This window comes from Micromys minutus (assembly GCF_963924665.1).
Source record: "Micromys minutus genome assembly, chromosome: 22".
In the NCBI taxonomy this organism is placed as follows: domain Eukaryota; kingdom Metazoa; phylum Chordata; class Mammalia; order Rodentia; family Muridae; genus Micromys; species Micromys minutus.
The window spans coordinates 42,202,038-42,223,948 of NC_137957.1; the positions used below are offsets into that span (position 1 = coordinate 42,202,038).

Here is a 21,911-nt window from a genome sequence, read left to right on the forward strand (position 1 = left end):
TCTTCAGGCCAACCCCTTACTGAGGAGTGGTTGGCAGATCGTTCTTTATTGAGGCCACTGGTATGTTTTTCATGCTTCAGTGAATGGATCCTGAACAGAAAGGCATATATACAGAAAGACAGAAAGATAGATAGATAGATAGATAGATAGATAGATAGATAGATAGATAGGTAATAGGTAGTGCAGAGAGGAGTGTGTTGAAGTGTATGAGCAGAGTTTGTATAGGGAGTTAGGGCGTGTAGATATAAATATGCTTGATTATATATATATATATATATATATATATATATGTGTGTGTGTGTGTGTGTGTGTGTGTGTGTGTGTGTGAGTATACACTATACATACATTATACATATTATACATTATATATTATACAATACACTTAATATATACATTATATATACAAATTTCATTGCATATACATATATACAGTGAATTATGTTCATATCCACACCCAATTCCAGATATATATTTACATGTATATGAATTATTACATATGAGTGAAAAATATGTGAATGAACAGAAAGATTGTATATACAAAGTAAAGACAAATGTTTTTTTATCTGTCTTTCATAGCTATTTATATATAGCTGATCAAGACAACTTTTTTTTAGGTAGCAGACTTCCTGATAGCATTTTCTTACATCTTGGTATTAGGTAGGAAAACTGGAGCACTGGGTAAAGTTACAGCTAAAAGGCGTTGTTGGTGTATTTCTCTTATCTAATTTACTCAGCTCTTATGCCTCCACCTCCATTCCGATACTAATCCCTTCCCCTGCCAACACAAGCTAGGAGAGAAAGGAGGTTAGAGAGGAAAGGGGAGAATAAGCCTCTATAGGGTACTTACTACTGATTAGGGGCATTAGGTTCCTTGGGGCAAGTCCAGTCTTCATTGTCAGAATATAAATCAATTCAGCAATAGAAAACAGCAAATACAGCAGCAGGAAGAGCAGCAGCCACCCCAGGCCCTCTCAGGCTCTCCTTTTATACCCTCTCCAGAAGTAATCTATCTGCAACTGGCAAAAGTCACACCTCTGCTAATGCAGGAGGCAAATCACAATCACCTACTGTGAGGCAGCCTGTAATCTCACACCTGGGATTTAAACAAAAACATATTCAGATAACAACTGGGTTTTTTAAGAAACCAAAATTCCTATTGCAGGCCTCAACTGAGCAATGGCTGTAGTCAGTGCCTTGTTCTGGGTATTGTAAGAGGTAAAGAAGGTAAAAGATGAACCCAGTGTGCTTCAAGGCTGCAGTGCACTCCAGCCCCATTGAGGATGCTAACTGCAATGGAACAAATCTAGATGAAGAGAAGAAACAGCATTCCCTATAGTCTCTACATTCTTCATTCTGTGCTATGGACCTGACATTTATAAAAAAAATATATACATTAGAGAAAATAAAAAGAATGAATAGCTTCATGGGCTAAATAGAAGGAAACACTATGTTCACTGTATATCAGGAACAGCAGCAACAACAAAATCTTCCTGAAGCACAACAAAGTAATGGAACATTCTCTGTAGAGAGGGCTGTCTTTAAACAGGGGTGAGCCGGAAAAGCCATTCCACTGGCTGTTCACTAACTAAAGAAGCCATGTTTGAAGCTCAGTTTTTGTTGCTCTTGTACATAAGCATTTAGCTAATAGCCAAGCTAGATCCAAATCTGAAGTGAATTGTTGACATATTGTTTGCCCAGATGGAGACCATTTATTAAATGTAAATGCCATTACAAAGTTGCCTTTGTTGGCTCTTTGTTTGGCTTTACTCAGGCAGAAGAACCATAATGAAGAGTTGATATCTAACTACCCCTGTTCATCAAGCATGTGAAGAATAAAAGCCAAACTTCACAGCCCTTTAGTTTCTTTCATACCATTGAGGAATGTTTTTATTTTACCTTTTTAACTAGTTTAGTCTCCAAAATACTGTATTTGGTTGAACATTTATTATAACTTAAAAAATAGTTCATATGAGGAGCTGGAGAGATGGCTCATCACTTAAGAGCACTCATGGCTCCAACAGAGGTCTTGATTACATTCCCAGCATTCAAAGACCAGCTTTCAGCCATCTGCAACCAGTGTTCCAAGGGGTCCCGTGCTCTCTTCTGGTCTGCTCAGGTACCAGGCACATAGAGAGTTTCCAAACATGCAAGCAGAAAAACTCTCCTATGTATAAATAATAATTTGAAAAATGTTTGGTCTAAATCTGTCCTTTCTTCTCATCTTACCTCATGGCATCATGCTGTATGATTTCGGTCTCAAGTCAAAGGTGCTTGCGACCGTGATAAGGGTCTCAGATTTTTTAACATTGTCGTAATCACATCAAAACCACATAAGTAACAGTAAATAAGGAAACAGGCACAGAGTGAGCACATTGAATATTTATGTTAAAGTTATTACTTGTCAGGCAGGCAGTTCATGCTGAAACTGGAGAGAGTCACTCTCAAATATTCCTTGGAAGGCATCTTTGTGCTCTGGTCTCTCTCCAGCTAGCAAAGTATTAGTCATTTGGGTATGGAATAAATGATGTGCTGTTGAAAGTTTACATTAGCATTTTACACCATGTGTGTTCTAGAGTACGAGGGGAAAGATGCCTACATCTTAGGGTCCCTAATATGATCTTTAGTTTATACCATGAAGACTGCATTTTGTTCGTATTTTTCTGGAAGTTGTGTTAATTTAGGACCTCTTTCCAATTGAATAGTATCTATGATTTAGTATCTGCAGTTTTGCTCTCAGTCTTGAATTCTAAAGTTAAAATAATTTTCACCTTTCATGGGACCAGTCCAAAACTCTCAAGTGTCTTTAAACATGTTGAATGTTTATTGTGGGAAGCAAGACACAAAGACAATAATATGATAATTTAACTATTTGTAAGCCGTTTCTGTACTCCTTGAAATACTTTATTCCTGTCTTACTCAGCCTCATTAATGTATACTCTTTATTATACTTGGGATACTTTATAGTGCATTCTTGGTGGTTTCTGTGGCAAGTCCTGATTTGTCGTTTTGCTGTCTTCAGCGGGAGATGCCTGTCCACAAATAGAGAAAAGCAGAGGTTGGAAGCCATGAGACCTTTTCTCTACCCATAGAAGGAAAAGATAAATGTGTTGTTTGCATTGTGGGACAGAGCAATAAGATGCTTATTTGTCCAGAGAGGCTATCCCATGGATAACTTCAGAGTTTGCAACAAACCAATTGTGTGAACGAATCTAAAAAGTTCATTGGAGTGTCTATAGTGTTAAACAGAAGTTCCTGACAGTTACTGGGATGTACACTTAGGGTCCCTGCTATTCGATATGTAGCAATGCTTTGTGTAGAAAACAGTGTTGCTGTAATGAGTTACTGTGAATGACACCACAAATGGCCCCCTTTATTAAATACCACTGTGGCAACTGAGAGCTTTCCACACATTAGTTCCTTTAGTCCTTGTGCTACGTTATGAGCCTCTCTCTACTCCTCAACCATCTTTTACAGATGAGGAGACTAAGAACTGGAAAGGGTCGGTGTGAGCTGATCAGAATTTCGATGCTGGCTTTAGCTTTGCTTGAACTCTGCTGTCTCATAATCACCGCACAGCTTCACTCATTCATCCAGCTCCACTTGCTGAGGGCAGGCTCTGCATGAGGCTCTGTTCTATGGGCTGGGACCACAGTGTTACCTCCCTCCTAAGTGTCACTCTCTGCTGTATTAAGCAACCCATGAACATTCATATTCATGTAAGGCAATAGCTGTGACTTATTATAGTTTGGGGACTGTAACTGAAAATTTATGTAAGACTATCTATCTCTCTACCTATTTATGTATCTATGTATCTATCTGTCTTTCTATCTATCTGTATGTCTGTGTGTCTGTCTGTCTGTCTATTTATCTACTATACCTATCTATCTACTTGTCTGTCTGTCTATCTATCTATCTATCTATCTATCTATCTATCTATCTATCTACCTATTTATCTATGTATCTATGTATCTATCTGTCTTTCTATCTATCTGTCTATCTGTGTGTCTGTCTGTCTGTCTATCTATCTATCTATCTATCTATCTATCTATCATCTACCTATATACAGATATAAAAAGATTGTTTCTCTAAAACACATACATTGCATACTATGGCATGCTCACTTCATTTGTTTATTTACTGTGTATTTTAGACTTTGTAGACTCTGAAAATTAAATGTGCTCTTACAAATAAGTGTTCTTTGGTTGTGAGCCTAGAGTTTAAAGGCTGAGCCAGCTCTCCAGCCCAGAGATCGCTCCCCTCAGGTCTCAGGGAACCCAGTCGAAGGAGGGGAAAAGAAACCGTAAGAGACAAAGGTCAAGGACACAGGGAGAGCACCGCCTTCAAAATCAATTAAGCAGGACTCATAGGGCCTCACAGAAACAGCCTGGATGGTTTTGTGAAATGTCCTCTGCATACATATTTTGGTTGTTGGCTTGGTGTTTTTGTTGGACTTCAGGCAATAGAAGTAGGGGTGTTTCAGACTCTTGGGACTTCTTTCCTCCTAGTGGGTTCCCTTGCCCAGCCTTGATGTGATGATTTGTGCCTGGTTTTATTGTCTCTTGTGCCATGTTTTGTTGATGTCACTGGGAGGCCTGCTCTCTTCTTGGGGAGGAGTGGCTCTGGGACAGAGGGGAGGTTCAAGGAGGACTGGGAACAGTAGAGAAAGGGAAAGAGTGATGTATTTATTATATGAGAGAAGAATACTGGTTTTTTAGAAAAAGCATTGTAAATGATAAATTACTTCTTGGCCTCTCATTTTCTTTGGCTTAAGTGCTTTGTGGGAGTGTGGAATAGCAGAGATAAACCTTCTTTCTTTAGAACATACTCAGATGATCTGATCACACAAAGGTCGCATAAGAGGCTTAATTCTTTTGTAACACAGATTGAAGGATCCTGCCACAGTTAGATGTTGCCTGGAGAAATCTCATTTTGAGAAGGAAAATATCGATACCCTGATTTTTGTCGTATTAGGAAAGCAAATCCTTCCAGAAGAAGAGAGCACCATCCTAGGGTGATTTGTGAAATGCCACATTTTTATCTACATAAAGAACAGAAGAATAATTTTAAATTTCCTTGATTGGAGGCTAAGGTTTCAGCTAGGAAAAATACCAGTAAATGCTGTGAAGCCTGTTGCATTATTTAAAGTAGTTGTTTTATTTTTTAGGGGGAACATTTTTGAGACATAAAGAGCAACGAGATTGTACCCCTTTCCTTTTAAGACAGTTGTCGAAAAGGTGGGATCAACCAGCTGTTCACTTTAGATGTTGATGTCCCTTCTGCCTGGGGCCCTAATGTGGGGCCCTCCTATAAGCAGTGCAAACTCTATGGATATCTTTTATTTCTTTAGAAGGTGGAGTGGATTTGCAAAGCCATCAGCTGGATATGCAAATACTGCCCGACGGCCCAAAGAGTGATGTGGACTTTTCAGAGGTTCTTAATGCAATACAAGAAAGTAAGTTTCACTCGGATTTTAAATTCACAAGAGGAAAAAGTGTTATAATACTGGGAAAGGGTAAAATATATTCACAGCTTAGACACTTTAAAATTCAAAATAATAATCAATTCATGTCATAAACAAGGTATTGTACAAAATAATTTTGAGACATGGAGAGACTAGTAAGTTACATTAGCTTGTGAATCTGAACCAAAAGATATTGGGGTCTTTGGCGAATTCTGTATGTTTATAATATTATGCTATTTTAAAAACACTTTAAACATATTAGGTTTAGGTTAATAATAAGCAATGAAAAGTCATTTGAAAAAACAATTATTGTTCTTATGCTCCAATGCAAGAAGTAAGAACTACATGTTTACCCACTAAACAAAACCAAAAGCAGATTGTCTTGGAGTCACTGATGAAAGGCCCTGTCCCAGAAGTGACCACACATAATGGTTAAAGTGAGAGGGCTCTTTGTACACTTTTCCATCTTTAGTAGCTGTCACTCGGATTCATGTTTGATCAACACATTTGCTCGATTACAGATTACTCACTGAGCAGGTGATGTCACTCATTTGATTAACAGAGCGAATTCTAGATGATGCTGTCTCCTGACGCTGAACTTGAAGGGTTTACATTTAAAAAACGTTTTAGAAAAAGCAGCTGCAGGTTTTTTTTTCTACTTGTGAATTGGAGACATTACATTTCTGTACCAACTTCTGTGCATGTGTGAAAGTGTGCATACATGTATGTGTGGGTGTGTGTCTGGAGATTGTCTCGAGACTTTGCAAATACCAGGCAAGTGCTGTACTTCTGACTTGTCAGGCTAAATGTTTCATGTATAGTCCTCGTTTTTTTTAGAGTCCTTCCCCACCACTGTACTATTTTCTTGATTTTGTAAGATGGTGAACGGTTTGGTGTTTTATGTGGGATAATTGAAGATGGGAAATTAACAAAGAATTTGAACAAACACTGGAGGCCAGACTAGAATAAAAGCAGCTGTAGCCTTCATTGCTTCCCTCAAAGAATGAACTCTGTTCCACACTTAGACATATTGAGATGAAGATTACATTTGAAAGAAATGATTTTAATTATTAATGTACAAGGACTAGTTATTTGTCGTGGATGGTCAATCCTTAATATTACTGAATAAAAAAAATTCCCAGGAGGATGATAAATCAGATTAATAGACAAGGGACAGAAAATGACTTCTCATGCAAAGTTATAAAATTATATAACTATTTCAGTTTCTATAAAGGATGATAGATTGTACAGTTCTCAAAGAATTTTTTTTAAAAAAAAGTTCCCATGGACATAATTTGGCTCCACGTAAATGCTGGAGATGAACTTAATCGATGTGTTTTTAGGACTGAATTATCTTGCATCAAAATGAAATAATGGTTTATAAGGAAGTATTCTTTATAGTAATTGGTCATTAGCAGACCTCAATTAAAGATGTATTTGTCTGATGCTGTTAGCCATTTGCTAGTTTCAAGTGATTTTCTCTTTATGAACATCTCTTATGAATCGGATAGGGAAATTCAAATTTGTGAGTATTTTATAAAGTTCCAAATAAGATCCTGGCATGGTGCTGGAGAGATGACTCTGCACTTAAGAGGACCTGAGTGTGGTGCCACATGGGTCACAATTGTCCAAAATTGTAGTTCCAGAAGATCTGAACCCTCTTCCTGAGTCCCCACATTGATCTTTTGAATTTGTTTCAGCAAACTTTCCTGACACCTAAGGATGCTGCTAAGGGTTTATCTCTAAGAGCTTCCAAAGCCTTAATGTTTACAGAAGAATCAGAGGGGAAAGATTAATTTCCAGCTGACTTCTCCATCAGTCTTATTTGATTTTTTTAACCCCCATACTCCCTTTTAGACTATTCCTCAAATCCATTTACTGTTTCATTTCTCTTCATTGCTTTTCTAACACTGTCTCCTAATGCCACCCTCTTACGTGAAGTGTGAAAAAAGGCTTTTCACGCATGCCTCCTCAAGTTTGAGCCTCTACTACCTAACACTCAATGCCAGTTCAACAAACACATGGCTCACAACTCATAATTAGTTAATCTGATTATTATCTTTGCAATATGTTTATGATCTCTTTTCTTTGGAGAATTAACAATTGCAAATGTTCAACACTCCAGATGAATTTCCCTAGAGAAGTGATTGAAATAATTGTAAATATTTGGCAAGTAGAATCAATAGCTTTGACATCACAAATAGACAGCTTGGTCTACCCAGTGAGAGGAATCAAGATATCCCTGGACCTCTGATTTCTCTTCTCTGTCCCTGTCCTTTCTTTTGTAACAGAAAGAAACAACCATTTAAATTTTCTTTTTGTAGGCCTGGAGAGATAGTTCATAGGTTAGGAACCACTGACTGTTCTTCCAGAGGTCTTGAGTTCAATTCTCAGCAACCACGTGGTGGCTCATCACCATTTATAATGGAATCTGGTGCCCTCTTCTGGTCTGCAGTTATACATGCAGACAGAATGCTATATACATAATAAACAAATCTATAAAAAGAAACTTCTGATGGTTCCTCAGAAAATTTGACATAGTACTACCTGAAGACCCAGCTATTCCACTGCTGGGCATATAAACAAAAGATGCTCCAGCATGTAACAAAGATACATGCTCTACCATGTTCATAGTAGCCTTATTTATAATAGCCAGAAGCTGGAAAGAACCCAGATGTCCTTCAACAGAGGAATGGACACAGAAATTGTGGTACATTTACACAATGGAGTACTACTCAGCTATTAGAAACAATGACTTTATAAAATTCTTAGGCAAATGGATGGAACTAGAAGCCATCATCCTGAGTGAGGTAACCCAGTCACACAAAAACAAAGCAAAACAAAACAAAAACAAACAAACAAACAAAAAATGCATGGTATGTACTCATTGATAAGCAGATACTAGCCCCAGAAAGCTCTGAATACCCAAGAAACAATTCACAGATCTTATGAAGCTCAAAAAGAAGGAAGGAGAGAATGTGGGTGCCCCAGTCTTTCTAAGAAGGGAGAACAAAACACTCATGGGAGGAAATACAGGGACAAATAGAGAAGCAGAGATTGAAGAAAAAATCATTCAGAGACTGCCTCACCTGGGGATCCACCCCATATGCAGCCATCAAACCCAAGAACTATTGCTGATACCAAGAAGTGCTTACTCGCAGGAGCCAGATATGGATGCCTCCTCAGAGACTCTGTCAGAATCACACAGATACAGTTGAGGAAGCTTGCAGCTAACCATCAGAGTGAACACAGAGACCCTAATGAAAGAGCTAGAGAAAGGACTGAAGGACCTGGAAGGGTTTGCAACCCAATGGGAAGAACAACATTATCAATCAACAAAATTCTCCAGAACTCCCAGTGACTAAAACACCAACCAATGAGCACACATGGCTCCAGGTGCATATGCAGCAGAGGATAGCAGTGTCTTGCATTAATGAGAAGAGGCCATTGGTCCAGTGAAGGTGCATTTTCCCAATGTAGGAGAATGCCAAGGCACTAAGGTGGAGAGGGTTGGTTGGGAGAGGGAGCACCTTCAAGAAAGCAAGTGGAGGGGAGAGGGTGCGTGTGGGGGGAAAGAGGATAACATTTGAAATGTAAATACAGAGAATATCCAATTTTTAAAAGACTGAATAAAAATAGCATTGGTTGCTAGTTAGAGAGAAAAAGAAAAGACTAGGTCTCACCATGTCGAGTCTGGTCTTGAACTCTTGAACTCACAGGATTGTGTGATGGATCATCTTGTTTCACTAAGGGATTTTATTTTGTTTTCTCAAATAAACCTCAACAAACTTTCTACAAAATTTTTCTTTTCTTTGTGTGCAGAGTGGGATGTTTGACTCAAACCCTCTAGCTGGAAATATCCCCAGGCAATTTGAGTCTCTTTACTCTTGCTCGGTTGTATGTGAGTCTCTGGTGTTCTGTTTTTAAGCCTTACTTTTGAGCTGAGTACCTAATATTCTGTCATAGAGAATCAGCTCAGTGTCTCCCTTGGTCCCCAAGTGCACCCACCCCCACTCCCAGATCTGTTCACACAACTCTCACTCCATTAGACTGTGGTGCTGATCCCTGACTTGGATCATGTGCATTTGTTGGATGCACCCTCCCTCTTTGTTACTTTTAATTGATTCCCCAGAGCATTTTGGCTCTCTTCCCTACTTAATGAGCCTAATAGCAGAATTCTATTATGTGGATAATTATCAAATATTTTCTATTTGAGAAAAACATTTAAGGGGGTGATGAAATCCATTCTCGCACGATCTCATGTGAATAAACATTATCTCTGTAAAGTTCAGGCCATAGCTAGAAAAACCTTGCTCCTACTTGGGGTGGACAGTAAGGGAAAAGATGCATGCCCATGATGTCCAGTGCCTCAGCCCCAATCCCTAGCCTAGTGAGGTATCTGAGCTTATCCAGATACCTATCCAAAATACTTGTCCAAAAAGATAGATCTTTTTTCAAGGGGTTAACTTTGTAGCTTGAGGCCTGTTTTTCTCCTTAAGGAGATAATGTAAGTTTGTATACAAGAATATTGATGCTTGTTTCTAAAATCTGCCCTGTAGTTAAGACATCAGGAGCAGGATGATATACCACGGGTGCCTCTCTTCCCTCCGCTTTGTCTCTGGACCATGTACCTGGCTCCAGTGTTCTACTGATGACACGCTCAGCTACACGTACCCTAATGATCATTTTAATATCTGCTGGAGATATGGAGCATTTGGCAAGTGATAAAGATGACTAAATTAATATAGTTTTTATTTTCCAAAAATTGGATTTCTGCAGCATATCGACATATCTGAGCATCATCCCCATGGTGACTTCTAGTCACTAATACCTGTGAGCATAAACAGAGAGAGAGGTGGAGCCTTAATGTGGAGTTGGATTTCTCCCCCTTAATACTACAGTAGTTCCAGTAGTTCCCTTGTCTTCTTTGGACATTCACTCCAAGATCTAGAATGGCAGAGCATGCCAACCCCCTTTGTCCTATATTCTCAACGGAGATGACTACAGAGTGAGCAGCAGGCAGGTACCATCCATCACTGAGTGTGTCTGTGACTGCATCTCCAGAGAAGGACTCACCACAATGTGAAGGCGGCCATCCTTTGGTCAGCGGTTCAGACTAAACAAGAAGAGGAAGCAGAGCAGTAATAACTTCTCACTGTTCCCTGTCTGTCTCAGCAGTGTGACCATAATCCTCACACAGAGGTGGGAGCCATGGCCTTGTGCTCTCCTCACTGTGAGTGGTCATCTAAAACAAGTTCTTCCCCCAAAATCCATTTTACCACATATTTCATTGTAACGATGAAAGACAAACTATTGTACCATGCCAGTCTTTTCTTTAAAGCAATCTTTCCGTTTTGTTTGGGCCCATTTTGCCTTTTTGTACTGATAAAATGCTGGCTTAAATGTCTGAGAGTCTCCAGTGGACAACTTGCATTTCCTTTCTCTCCGGGTCACTATCCTAGCAACATGTCCACCATCCTGTTTAATCTTCCTGGCCATTGTAACAGAAGCCAGTGTCCGAAATTGTCTCCATATGTCTTTCCTACCATCCAGGTGCAATTCTCTCAGCATCTTCTTCCAGTCCTCACGTCTTTAGCAACTGTAGCTAAATCTGTTTCAGCTGCACCTTTACTCAGACTCTTTCTGCTTTTCTAGCCCAACCCTAAGTTTTCCAAATATTTTTACTTTCTTTCATTTTGCTCCCAATTCTCACTGTAAATTTGGCTAACATAAGTCAACGGTATCTGAATGGGGAGGTGCAAAGGAAAATAAAAGAGAAAAGGAAAATCACTGCTTCTAAGCGGGTAACCAAAGTAGTTGAATTATATAGTACAGGGCAGCTGGGGAAAGGGCAGCCTAGCCCCTGGGCTGGAGAAGTTTAAGGTAGGAGGTAGGGTATGCCAGTCTGGAGGGCCTTGTAACAGGATGGACTGAAGAATTACAAGGAGAACCTGGCATCTAGATCTGCTTTGGTATGTTGAATAGGCACCTCAGCCATTTATCTGAAGCTTAACACTATCCAAACTATTTTTATGTGGATGATAAACTTGTCATTCACCTTTCAGCTTAGGCTCCAATACAGGTACAGGGAGGAGCACACTTCATGCAAACTGCTTATGAAGAAACAGTGGCGGTCCTTAGTTCCCACAGAGTCTTCACAAACATTTGACAACTTGTTCTCCTGGCTTCTAGAATTCCATTCACATTCTAATCTTTGGAGCCCCATCAGAACTACCCCCCCAAACTCTGATTATAGCATTCTAGGCTTTTCCTAGCTTTCTTCAAACACTTGTACGTTGCTCCTACCAGCCAGTCCCAAAGGTTTGGCCACACTGTCAGAGAAAGCAGTCCCAGGGACAGTTCCACTTCTCATTGCTCCTACCAGCCAGTTCCAAAGGTTTGGCCACACTGGCAGAGAAAGCAGTCCCAGGGACAGTTCCACTTCTCAATGCTCTCTTGCCATATTAGCATTCTGTGATTGTGACCAATACCCAAGGCAGTCAACTTACAGATAGAAAAGGCTGGCCCTGTTGCTTTTGTCCCTGTGATAAGGCAGTACATCATAACAGGGACTGGGTGACAGAGGAAAACCTCTCTGGACTCTTGGCTAGAATTAATAAAAAACAAAAAACAAAAACACCAAAAAAAAAAAAAAAAAAACAGACAAAAGGCTCCCAGTGACTAGAAGAGCTCCTGCTGAGTCCATCACATTAAAGTTTCTGTAGTCTCTTAACAGAGCAAGCTTAGGGACCAAGCCTTTAAGACACAGGTCTTCAAATATCCAAAGAACAGTGAAAAGTCTGAGATATTTCCATCCCTGTGATGCTAGCTAGCAAACAGAAGAACAAATTCACCCAAATAAGTGTTTGAAACAGCCAACAGGCCCCTGACTGTTAAAACAACCTTTTGTCCTATTGTTCAAACCTAAATCGGTAACTATCTGCTATTTAATCACTGTCTACTTGAAGCTGTGAAATTCCGGTTTACACATAAGAGTCATGAGTGGGGTCCTAGGCTCGATGATATTAGGGGAGGGCTATTCTCATATGTCACTAGGCCATAGCCCACACCACCTAGCAGTCCTCATCACATCATTTCACAGACAGGTCTTGGGAACTGTGTCAGGTTGGCAGGAGATCTGTCAATACCAGCAGGGCCTCTGCCGTGTGGAACTTGAATTTTAGTCAGGTAAATTACTAATTCGTGCATAAGCAGGAATAAAAAGGTAATTACAGCGCTGTGTACAGTTCTGGGGAAGAAATAAATAGTGGGAAGAATATGCTCACAAAAGGGGGAGCTTCTCTACCCAGGGTGGCCAGACAATCTGTCTGAAACATTGCGCATATTGCATGTTCAAAAATCTGAGCCCCTTCAGCTCCTCTCTTTGAGCCCAGCTCTATGGAAAGACTATGATGTTTTCTCCTATGTGGTCTCTGAAATCTAAATACCGGTGGGGATTACACTCACCAGCGCTGGTGTGCTAATTGCCGTATGCTTGGCATCTTCCAACAACACATCTGTGTTCCGACACTCTAGAAGTCAGACCCGGAAATCAAGGAGCTGGTACCCGCACTCCTGCTGGAGGCTGTAGTGTTAGTCTTTCTGTCTTCTAGAGGTCACCTGCTTGCTGTGGGCCACATCCTGGCCTTTGTCTTCAAAACCAGCAGCAAAGCATCTCCTAGTTCCCCTCTCTGATTTCTGACTGCCTTGCAATTTCATGTAATCCAGGAAAAACCATCCCCCATTTGTGATTCTTAATATGAGCATGCCTGGCAGCCTTTATTGATGTAAAGGAACATATTCACAGGGTCTAGAAATGTGGTCAGCCTCGTAGGTGGACAATGACTGAGCCTATCTCAGTGAGCCACGAATGTTATCTTTATCCCACTTCTATCCATTTTGTTTTACAAGAGAAAGACTTGAAATGACAAATGAATTGCAGAAAGCCACACGCTTAGCTATAGCTTTAAAACCAGGATACCCGGACTGCTTAGATTATCTCTTCTTCTCTGTGCCTGACTCTTTTTCTTTTTTTTAACTATTCATTGTGTGCATTTATTTAATCTGTTTCCTTTTTCCATAAAGGCAAAGAGCCATATCACTCTTTTGTCACCAGAATATGCCCAACACACCGGAACACTTGACACATAATATGAGCTCATTTAAAACATTTTTGAATGAAAGGATGGATATTCAAATCTAGTCTCCCACAAATCACTTTATGCAGCAACTTCTGGCAAGTTATAGAGCATTTTTAAAGCATCAAAATAAAAAAAAAACACACACACACCCATTGTATTGGGCTATAATTTGAGGTGGTGAAGAAGAGTCCTGGCTGTCTACCCCTCCAGTAGCACTCGGCTTTTCTTTGTGGTGTGCTACAGGGTGTGTTTGAACTTCTTAGTCACCCCAATAGAATGCTGACATATAGTTTTTTTGTTTATTCTTGGGTCATTAACATAAATAATCTATAGAGGGAGCCTCCGAATGGGTTATTTCTTTTAATTCATCATTAGAGGAAGAAGGAAGGCAGGAAAACTAACTACATGCTGCATTCTTAAATTTACTAGAGAGATTATGTCGGAAGAAATAAAGGTTACTAAGTCAGGCAAGTGGCACTTTTATGTGTTGCCTTGTCAACGGGTATGGTTCTTAAGTGGGAAAATATAGCACTAAAAAGCACAGCTCACCTTCCAACCTAGAATTCCTCAGTAGTTTTAAGTAAAAAGACCTTTCTCTAAACAGTTATATAAAAGCAATATGAATAAATTACCTTTTGTTGTTCTGGAAGACAAATTATGCTTATGACATGTAGATGTTTTACTTTTACTATCTTGCCTGATGTCACCCGTTCGGTCAGACAGGTTTTACGTCTGATATTTTTTCTCTTAGGAGGGGATGCAGGGTCACTAGGGGTGTGTGCAGGAAGGGAGAGGGAGATGCCTCCTCTCACTGTGCTGATGTCCAGGCTGCTTCTTAGTCCGCATTAATGTATGTGCTTTGCTTCTAGTGGCCAAGGATGTCAATATTCTTTTTGATGAACTAGAGGCTGTCAACAGCCCTTGCAAAGATGATGATTCTCTCCTTCACCCGGGAAATCTGACCAGTACTTCAGAGGACACCAGCAGACTAGACGCAAGGGGAGAGGTAAGAGCTTGCATGACTTCCTGGAAATGTAAGGCTTCAGGTAGGATCCTGTGCAGCCTCCCGGAAGACTGTTAAGAACCAAATCCCATCAAACTGCAGGCTCCGGGGGAAGCATAGGTAGGATCCTAGGTCTATGTGGTTCTAGCACATTTCAAGGATCTGAAATGGACATACGCTCAAAACTGAAAAGTTAATTGTGCACTTGGTGTCTTAGATATAGACATCTAATGTGTACAGAGGAAGGTCTCCTGACTTTCCGTCATCTTTTTAAGGCAGTCTAGGTGTCCCTAACTAATAAAAAGACACTTGACAAAGATGAACATTCTAGTAGAAACCCCTGAGCATACAAACATGCGATGTAAAACACACCAGCTTTTCAAACTGTGGTATTATCTGAGGCCTCTCTGAGTTTTTATTTGCTTTGGCAATGGGAGGTTTCCTTGCAGTTAAATATAGATCCACCTGATCATGTCCCCTTCCAGTGAAGAAGTGGTATTTCTTGAGATGTTCACTTTTAAGAAGGCTCAATGAGGTTCAAGGTTCCCTTTGAATACGTGCCACACAGAAATGACACAGAGGTAAAGTAGGTGGTTGATGGCATCTTCCTAATGCTTTTGTTCTTCAAATTCCAGACAATGAAAGGATGACTCCCTAAACAGCAGACATTAGTAACATCTACAGAACTTCGCAGGCCTCTCCCACAAATACCACAGTCCCTCCTCACCCACTTTTCTTTAAGAAATAAAAAAGTTGTCCGTAATCTCTAAACACTTTGGATGGTGAGCAATATCTTCATGAAGGGACATTGAAAGGACCTCCAAAAGTAACTTATTTATTTCCCTTCCAGAGAAATAGTTTCGGAAAGGCCAGGGCTGTGCTGGAGGTAGAACTTCTCAGTCAGAGCCAGGCTGCTTCCTGGTACTCTTGTGGAAAGCCTTGTGGTGTTTGTGGTTGTTTTGTCATTGTATTGAATACAGCATTCAGAATTGAACCCCGGGCCCTGTGATCCTAAGCAACACTCTGTCACTGGACTGTACCCCCAGATCAAATCCCTGCTTTGAAAGACAGGTGTTGCCTGTTCTGTCTGGGAAAGAGTTTTTAATAGGAGCATCTTCAGGATGGCTCCCAAGGGTCTTGTAAAGCAGGAACCGAACAGTGGTTACCAGTTAAAGTTGTTCATGCTGAAACACGGGGCACAGGCCTTCCTGGCCCAGGCTTTTTTGGATGTGAGGTTGCATGCATGGTGCTTGAGAATGGATGTGATTCTAGCATGTTATGAAATGCACACATATTTTCCATTTGTATAGTGATTTTAAAAAGTGATGTAGTCTGTGGTCAAGAAAAGACAGGCTTTCCATTTCCACTCAGCTGGATTTTCAGACTCAGTTTAGAAATCTATTAGCCTGAGACACTTGGCTCCAGCTCTAGCAGTTCAGACTTAATGCTCTCCTTTAGGGTTGGCCCTACATTAGTACAGTCTGAGGAGCCTGAGCGAAAAGTCAATTCATTCATCTTCTGTCTTGGTTGCTATAAAATAACTAGTATGACTTCTGTAAAAGTTACACGCTTAATAACAAAATGAACATCTCAAACTATCATCCAATCTATGAATAAAAAAGATACTTTTCAAGTTGTATTCCTCATCAGCATTTCTAACTTGTTACTGCTTTTGTAATGCAATGGAAAATTAATATCAGAGTACATACAAATGGAAGGATGTGTATTGTTTTATCTTAAGTATCCTGTATTCTTGTATATATACATATACGCAAAGATAACAAGGTAAAATATTTTCTTTTCTCTCTCTGTGTATGAGTCTGTCTCTATCCATCCATCCATCCATCCATTTATCTGTCTATCTATCTGTCTGTCTGTCTGTCTACCTACTTACCTCTATTTCTCTATTTTTACCACTAACTCTATCTCTCTATCTCTATCTCTATCATCTCTATCTCGAGAGACTGCGTAGCTCTGGGTGGCCTCGAACTTGCCATGTCGACCAAACTAGCCTCAAATTCATAGAGAGCTCCCTGTCTGTGCTCAGGAGTGTGTATTATCACACCCAGCCTTTAAAATAGTCTTGTTTGTTTGTTTTGTTTCTAGTATAGGCAAATAATCATTGCAGCTACCTGTAACACAACTTTGACCCTTCCAGGACACCATCCTCCCTATGTTCTCACTACATGTAATGAGTGCATGCATAGAAACTTATTTGGTTTCACATTCGATAGAAAACTCTGTTATGTGGTCTTCTTTAGCTTATTAGTTTCCTGTAAAAGTTTTCAATGCAACTTACGTGTATTTATTCTCACTGCTGCATAATAGGGTTTTAACAAAGTGTATATCCAGTGCACACCGTATTTGGCCATTTATTACATATACCTGAGTATATCTTCATCTTAAATTGTTTTATTGTTATGAACAATGCTGCTATAAATATTTATCTACATTTTCTAGTTGCCTTGCCAAGAATTCCTCTAGGGTTTTATGTCATGCAAATGTTCGGCTTTAAGAGATCAATGGCATTATGTTTTGCAACGTTAGTACCCTCCATTTGCTCTCTCACCAGTGGATGCTCAGATCGTTGTCAGCACCTGCTACTTTCAGTTGTCTTACGGTTTTCCCTCTATATATGATGCATTTTCAACTATCATTGTTCCTTGTCTTCACATTTCATTTCACAAACATGAGCTTCTAACTCATGTTCATGTTTTAACTGAATTGTATTCGGGTCTAGTTCTTTAACCTCACTTACCTCAAGCTCAGGCTCACAGACTGCTTGAACCAGTCTCTTTCTCTTTGTGTGCAGAGAGTACGAGAGCGAAACAAATCCAATGGACTTTACTTTAGAGACGGAAAATGTCGAATTGACTACATTCTTGTGTACAGAAAATCCAACCCTCAGACTGAAAAGAGAGAAGTGTTTGAAAGAAATATTAGAGCGGAAGGATTGCAAATGGAGAAAGAGGTAAATAGTTTTCTTGTATGAGAATGCACACAACACACAATCACACATGGGCATAAACATACATCAACATTCATAGTCAAATTTTTAAGTGGGCCTTTGGCATGTTGACAGAACAATTTAATTTTTTTCTTTGTTTTCAGTGTTTGGCAATTTTGGAGCACAACTTGCCAGTTAGAGTGTTAAGTGTCAAATGACTTCATGACAAAGCGTTCTGTTCTGATTAACTGGATTGTCTTAAGCTCTCATTGCTTATCTGACAACCCCCCTCCATTGCTGTTCTGTACATATAACGAAGTGTCCTGCTCGCACTTGGTAAAGAAAACTTCAAATGAAATGCTATCAGCCCCCCTAGAGGTCATGGTTACATTTCTAGAGCCATAAAGAACGTGGACATCCTTGCACACAAGAAGAGACAGGGCTGGGGAGAAACCGCTCAGCTAGATTTTCTTAAAATGATTCTAGTTGTTAAAGAAGCACTCAGATTATTTCTTACAGGATTCCCAGCTCAACTGTTAGCCTCCTTCAACCCCGACTCCCACCCCAATTTTCTCTGCATGAAAAGTTTTGCAGAAGAACTAAATAAATAAGAGGCTCTGCTAAGACTCGGAATAATCCCCAGGAGGTTTATTGTGCATTCAGTACTGTGTGTGTATATGTGTCCCTGTGAGCTGAGTTACGTAACTCTTAGATTCCCCTACACGTTGTATGAAGCTCGTGTGATCAATAAGAAAAACATCTTCACAAACTGGAATGACTTCTCTGCCTTTCAAGGCTGGGGGATAGATCACTGAATTCAGACAGCCAGGTTTTCATTGCTTTGAGGCATTTTACACCCACACTGGATATGTTCATACTGGGAGATGAAGAACAAATGGGACTTTCCCAGCCTAGTAGGCTGACCTCATCCTTTGAACATTTTCCATAAGGAAGCAGCATTTTTTTTCTGGAACTGACCTCATTCCTTGAACATCTTCTGTAAGGAAGCAGCATTTTTCTGGAATGTCTCCAGCAAGACATTGGGAAAATGGTGAGATGCCTAAGAAGAATCGGTTCCTATCCCAGGACAGTGGGGCCAGTTTGCTCACAAGCCCTTTACGTTGTAGTTTCCCTGGCACAGCAAAACAAATTAAATGTCATCTTTTCACTGTCTTTGTGGGGTTCCCAAAAAGCTTTTCTATGCTGCCCAACTGAGCAGAGCACATTATATTTGTTCTTAAAAGGCATTGTTCTGTCCCAAAGCTTCACTTCTAGGTGGCAGGATTTTTATATTGAAAAGAAAAGAAAAGAAAGAACGTAACATCCACATGGTCTGAGATAATGAAAGTCCTTTATGACTTTGCTAAAAATTTTTGATGCCTATCAAAAGAGAGAGCTCTGTGCCATTAATGAAAGATTGGTATTTTAAGCTTCAGGACTATTCTTCTCAATTCTGGGGCTTCCTCTGCATAGCTCATTTCAAAATCATTTCATGAGTTATTCATTCAAACGCAGAAGGCCTAATCCTTTTTCAGATAATAAGTAGTACTACACTGCACACCAGTTTTCCGTGTGTCTCCAGCATCTTCACTGTGGTACTCAGCTGCAATTAGTGGATCCTGCATCTGAGACTTGCTCAGCCTGCTCAGTTGTAGCATGCTGGGACGTGTGTTCACAACATAATGGGTGCATTCCGGTGTGATTTGGCAGTATGCTAGTTAATTTTGTTTGTTATAACTTTTTAGTATGTTCACAACTATGTATTCATTTCAATATATATCAGAAAAAAATAGGTGGAAAATTATTACCATGTAGCAAAACTTAAAAATAAAACACCCTAAGCATTTTTCTTATTGCCTATTTTTCTCCCCTGTATTGCAGCTTCCTTACTGCTGGTTTTCCTTGAAGTTCTTTATATACTGCCAACAGACAGACAGGCCTCTTTATTTCCTTAAAACCTTCCAGCTCCAGTCTTGCTCTAACTCCCACAGTCTGCACATGTGGTACCTGTCTCTAATGCAGCATCTCTTTTCTCTCTGCATCTCCGAGTTCTCAGCCAGCTCCTAGAGAAAATGGGTGTTTGCAGGTTGCCTTGCTTAAAGGGCACTGGGAAGTCTTAACTGAAGTCAAGTGTCCCTCAGCACCATGTGTATATTTGTTAAGTTACTAGACTTGGAAATCAACCAAAGTGCTCTTCTGGAAATCAACTGCTTTACCAACAGTTGTAGCAGAGAGACGCCCATTTTAACAGTTACTTCCACTCATTAGAAGACACAAAACAAAGAATGAAAAACTGAATCCATGCACATCTGAAATGATTGACACCAAGTGTCTCTTACAAATGATCAGTATCATTAGGATCTTTGTTCCATAATATCCAATGTTATGAAAAAGACTATTTCAGAGTGAGGTTTGATTTTCCAAGTGGATAAAGACAGATTCCGTAGTTCAGTTTAGCATAAGAATCTTTATCTCCTTTAAACACAGGATATCTAGAAACACTGGAGAATCCTTGGCGCTGGAGTAAGGACTTGCTTTGCAAACCTAAGGACCTGAGTTCAGGTCCCCAGCAGTCATGTAAAAAGCTGTCCATGTCTGTGTGTCCATTACCCCAATGCTGATGGGGGCGGGACCAGAGACAGGCATATCCCCAGAACTTTCTGGCCAGCTAATCCAGCCAATCACTACATGATACGCTAGAAGCTCAGTAAGAGATCTTGTCTCAAAAAAAAAAAAAAAAAAAAAAAAAAAAAAAAAAAAAAAAAGTGGAGACAGCAACATTAACTATGTCCACATGCATAAACATATACACATGTCAAACAAGTAAAAACCTTTATTCTTAAATCAGGTGAGGACATCAGATACAAATTTAATCTTTAAACCTTTGTTGAGGTCTAACTATCAAGTAAGTATTTGACACCCTGGGTCTTCAATGTTCAGTTACTACAATCTCATAATAATCTAGAGAAACCAGTTTATAGCAATGTTGATGAAGAGTAAGCCCAAGTTCATTTATTTTTTGCATCTTAAAATTATGCTCATATGATTAATTTATACTTTTCATATCTAATTATGTTTCTTATTCATTCTTTGCTGTGTGGTTTTGAATTGTCACTTGTAGGGACATATCTTTTCCTTTAAATTATTACTTAACTCGTGGTTACCTTGAAATCCTTAGAATGTGTTAGAAACCATTGTGTTTATGAAACTCTCCCTCTTCTTGCTCCATTAGTCATGTGGGACACAAGAAAAGGCCCTAATATTAAACAATTATACAATGATTCCAATTGTATAAATCAAAGCATCTGGAAGACATTCGTCCATTCAGCAAACACTGTTGTACACTCACCCTGCGACAGGCCCCACTTTGAGCCCTAGGAATTCACCAATGAATAAATACAAGAGTCCTTCCTTGCAGAAGAATCAAACCAAGCACAAATAAGCTAATGTATGAAGTCCCTGCAAGAGAAGGAACAGATGTATTGAAAGGAGCTTGGAATTTTCTAGAAGTTGTCAAAGGTAGGCCTCTCTTTCAGACAAACAGAACAGCAAAGGCAAAGGCCTTGAAACAGAGACACGTCTGGGTCATTGAGGAAAGTGTGAGGGGTTAACTAGAGTAGAACAGTGCAAAAGATAGTTAGCTATTTTACCAGCAAAAGGAACTGGAAGCCTGGTGGTGCTGGAGCTTAGTGGCTGGAGGAGAGTCTAACTTTTATCTGGGTGACATGCGAAGCCATGAAAACAGTTCAGCAATAGAACTCAGAGATCTGTTTTCTGTTCCTGAGCTCACCCTGGCTGCCCTCTTGGATGAGAACAGGTTTGGGGAAGGGTTGCATGGTAGTGAATCTAGAAGACTTGTTTTAAATATCTAAGGAAAAGATGTTTGCTTGGCACAGCACTTAGCTGAGACCATAATGATCAGGCTCAAAAGCAAAGTTCTTTGAAATGCAGACAAGTTGAATAAACAGTTTTGGGAAAAGTCAGCAGGACATGGTAGCACACACCTCTAATCCCAGCAATTGGGAGGGAGAGGCAAGTGGATCTTTGTGAGTTCAAGGTCAGTCTGTCCTGGCTGGCCTACATAATGAGTTCTACTCTACCTACCTATCTGCCTGTCTGTCTGTCTATCTATCTATCTATCTATCTATCTATCTATCTATCTATAGATATCAGAAGTCCAAATATACAGAAAGAGTTGGGTAAAGGGAAGGAAGAGAGAGAGAGAGAGAGAGAGACAGAGAGAGAGAGAGAGAGACAGAGACAGAGACAGAGACAGACAGACAGACAGAGAGAGTGACAGACAGAGACAGAGAGAGACAGACAGAGGGATAGAGGGAGAGAGAGAGGGAAGGAGGAAGA

General features: G+C 39.9%; 1 protein-coding gene across 2 annotated transcripts in view; it reads left to right on the forward strand.

The window, feature by feature from the left end:
- The window catches only part of ANO4 (anoctamin 4), a gene marked incomplete at both ends in the record, with an annotated part of 205,954 nt that overhangs the window by 33,176 nt on the left and 150,867 nt on the right, over positions 1-21,911 (forward strand). Inside the window, 3 exons of one of the 2 annotated variants that reach the window (XM_080935151.1) lie at positions 5,348-5,452; positions 14,472-14,608; positions 17,418-17,576. In XM_080935151.1, the coding sequence (XP_080791277.1) occupies positions 5,348-5,452; positions 14,472-14,608; positions 17,418-17,576 (401 nt within the window). The remainder of the gene's footprint in view (positions 1-5,347; positions 5,453-14,471; positions 14,609-17,417; positions 17,577-21,911) is intronic. The other variant, XM_080935152.1, reaches the window with a different exon arrangement.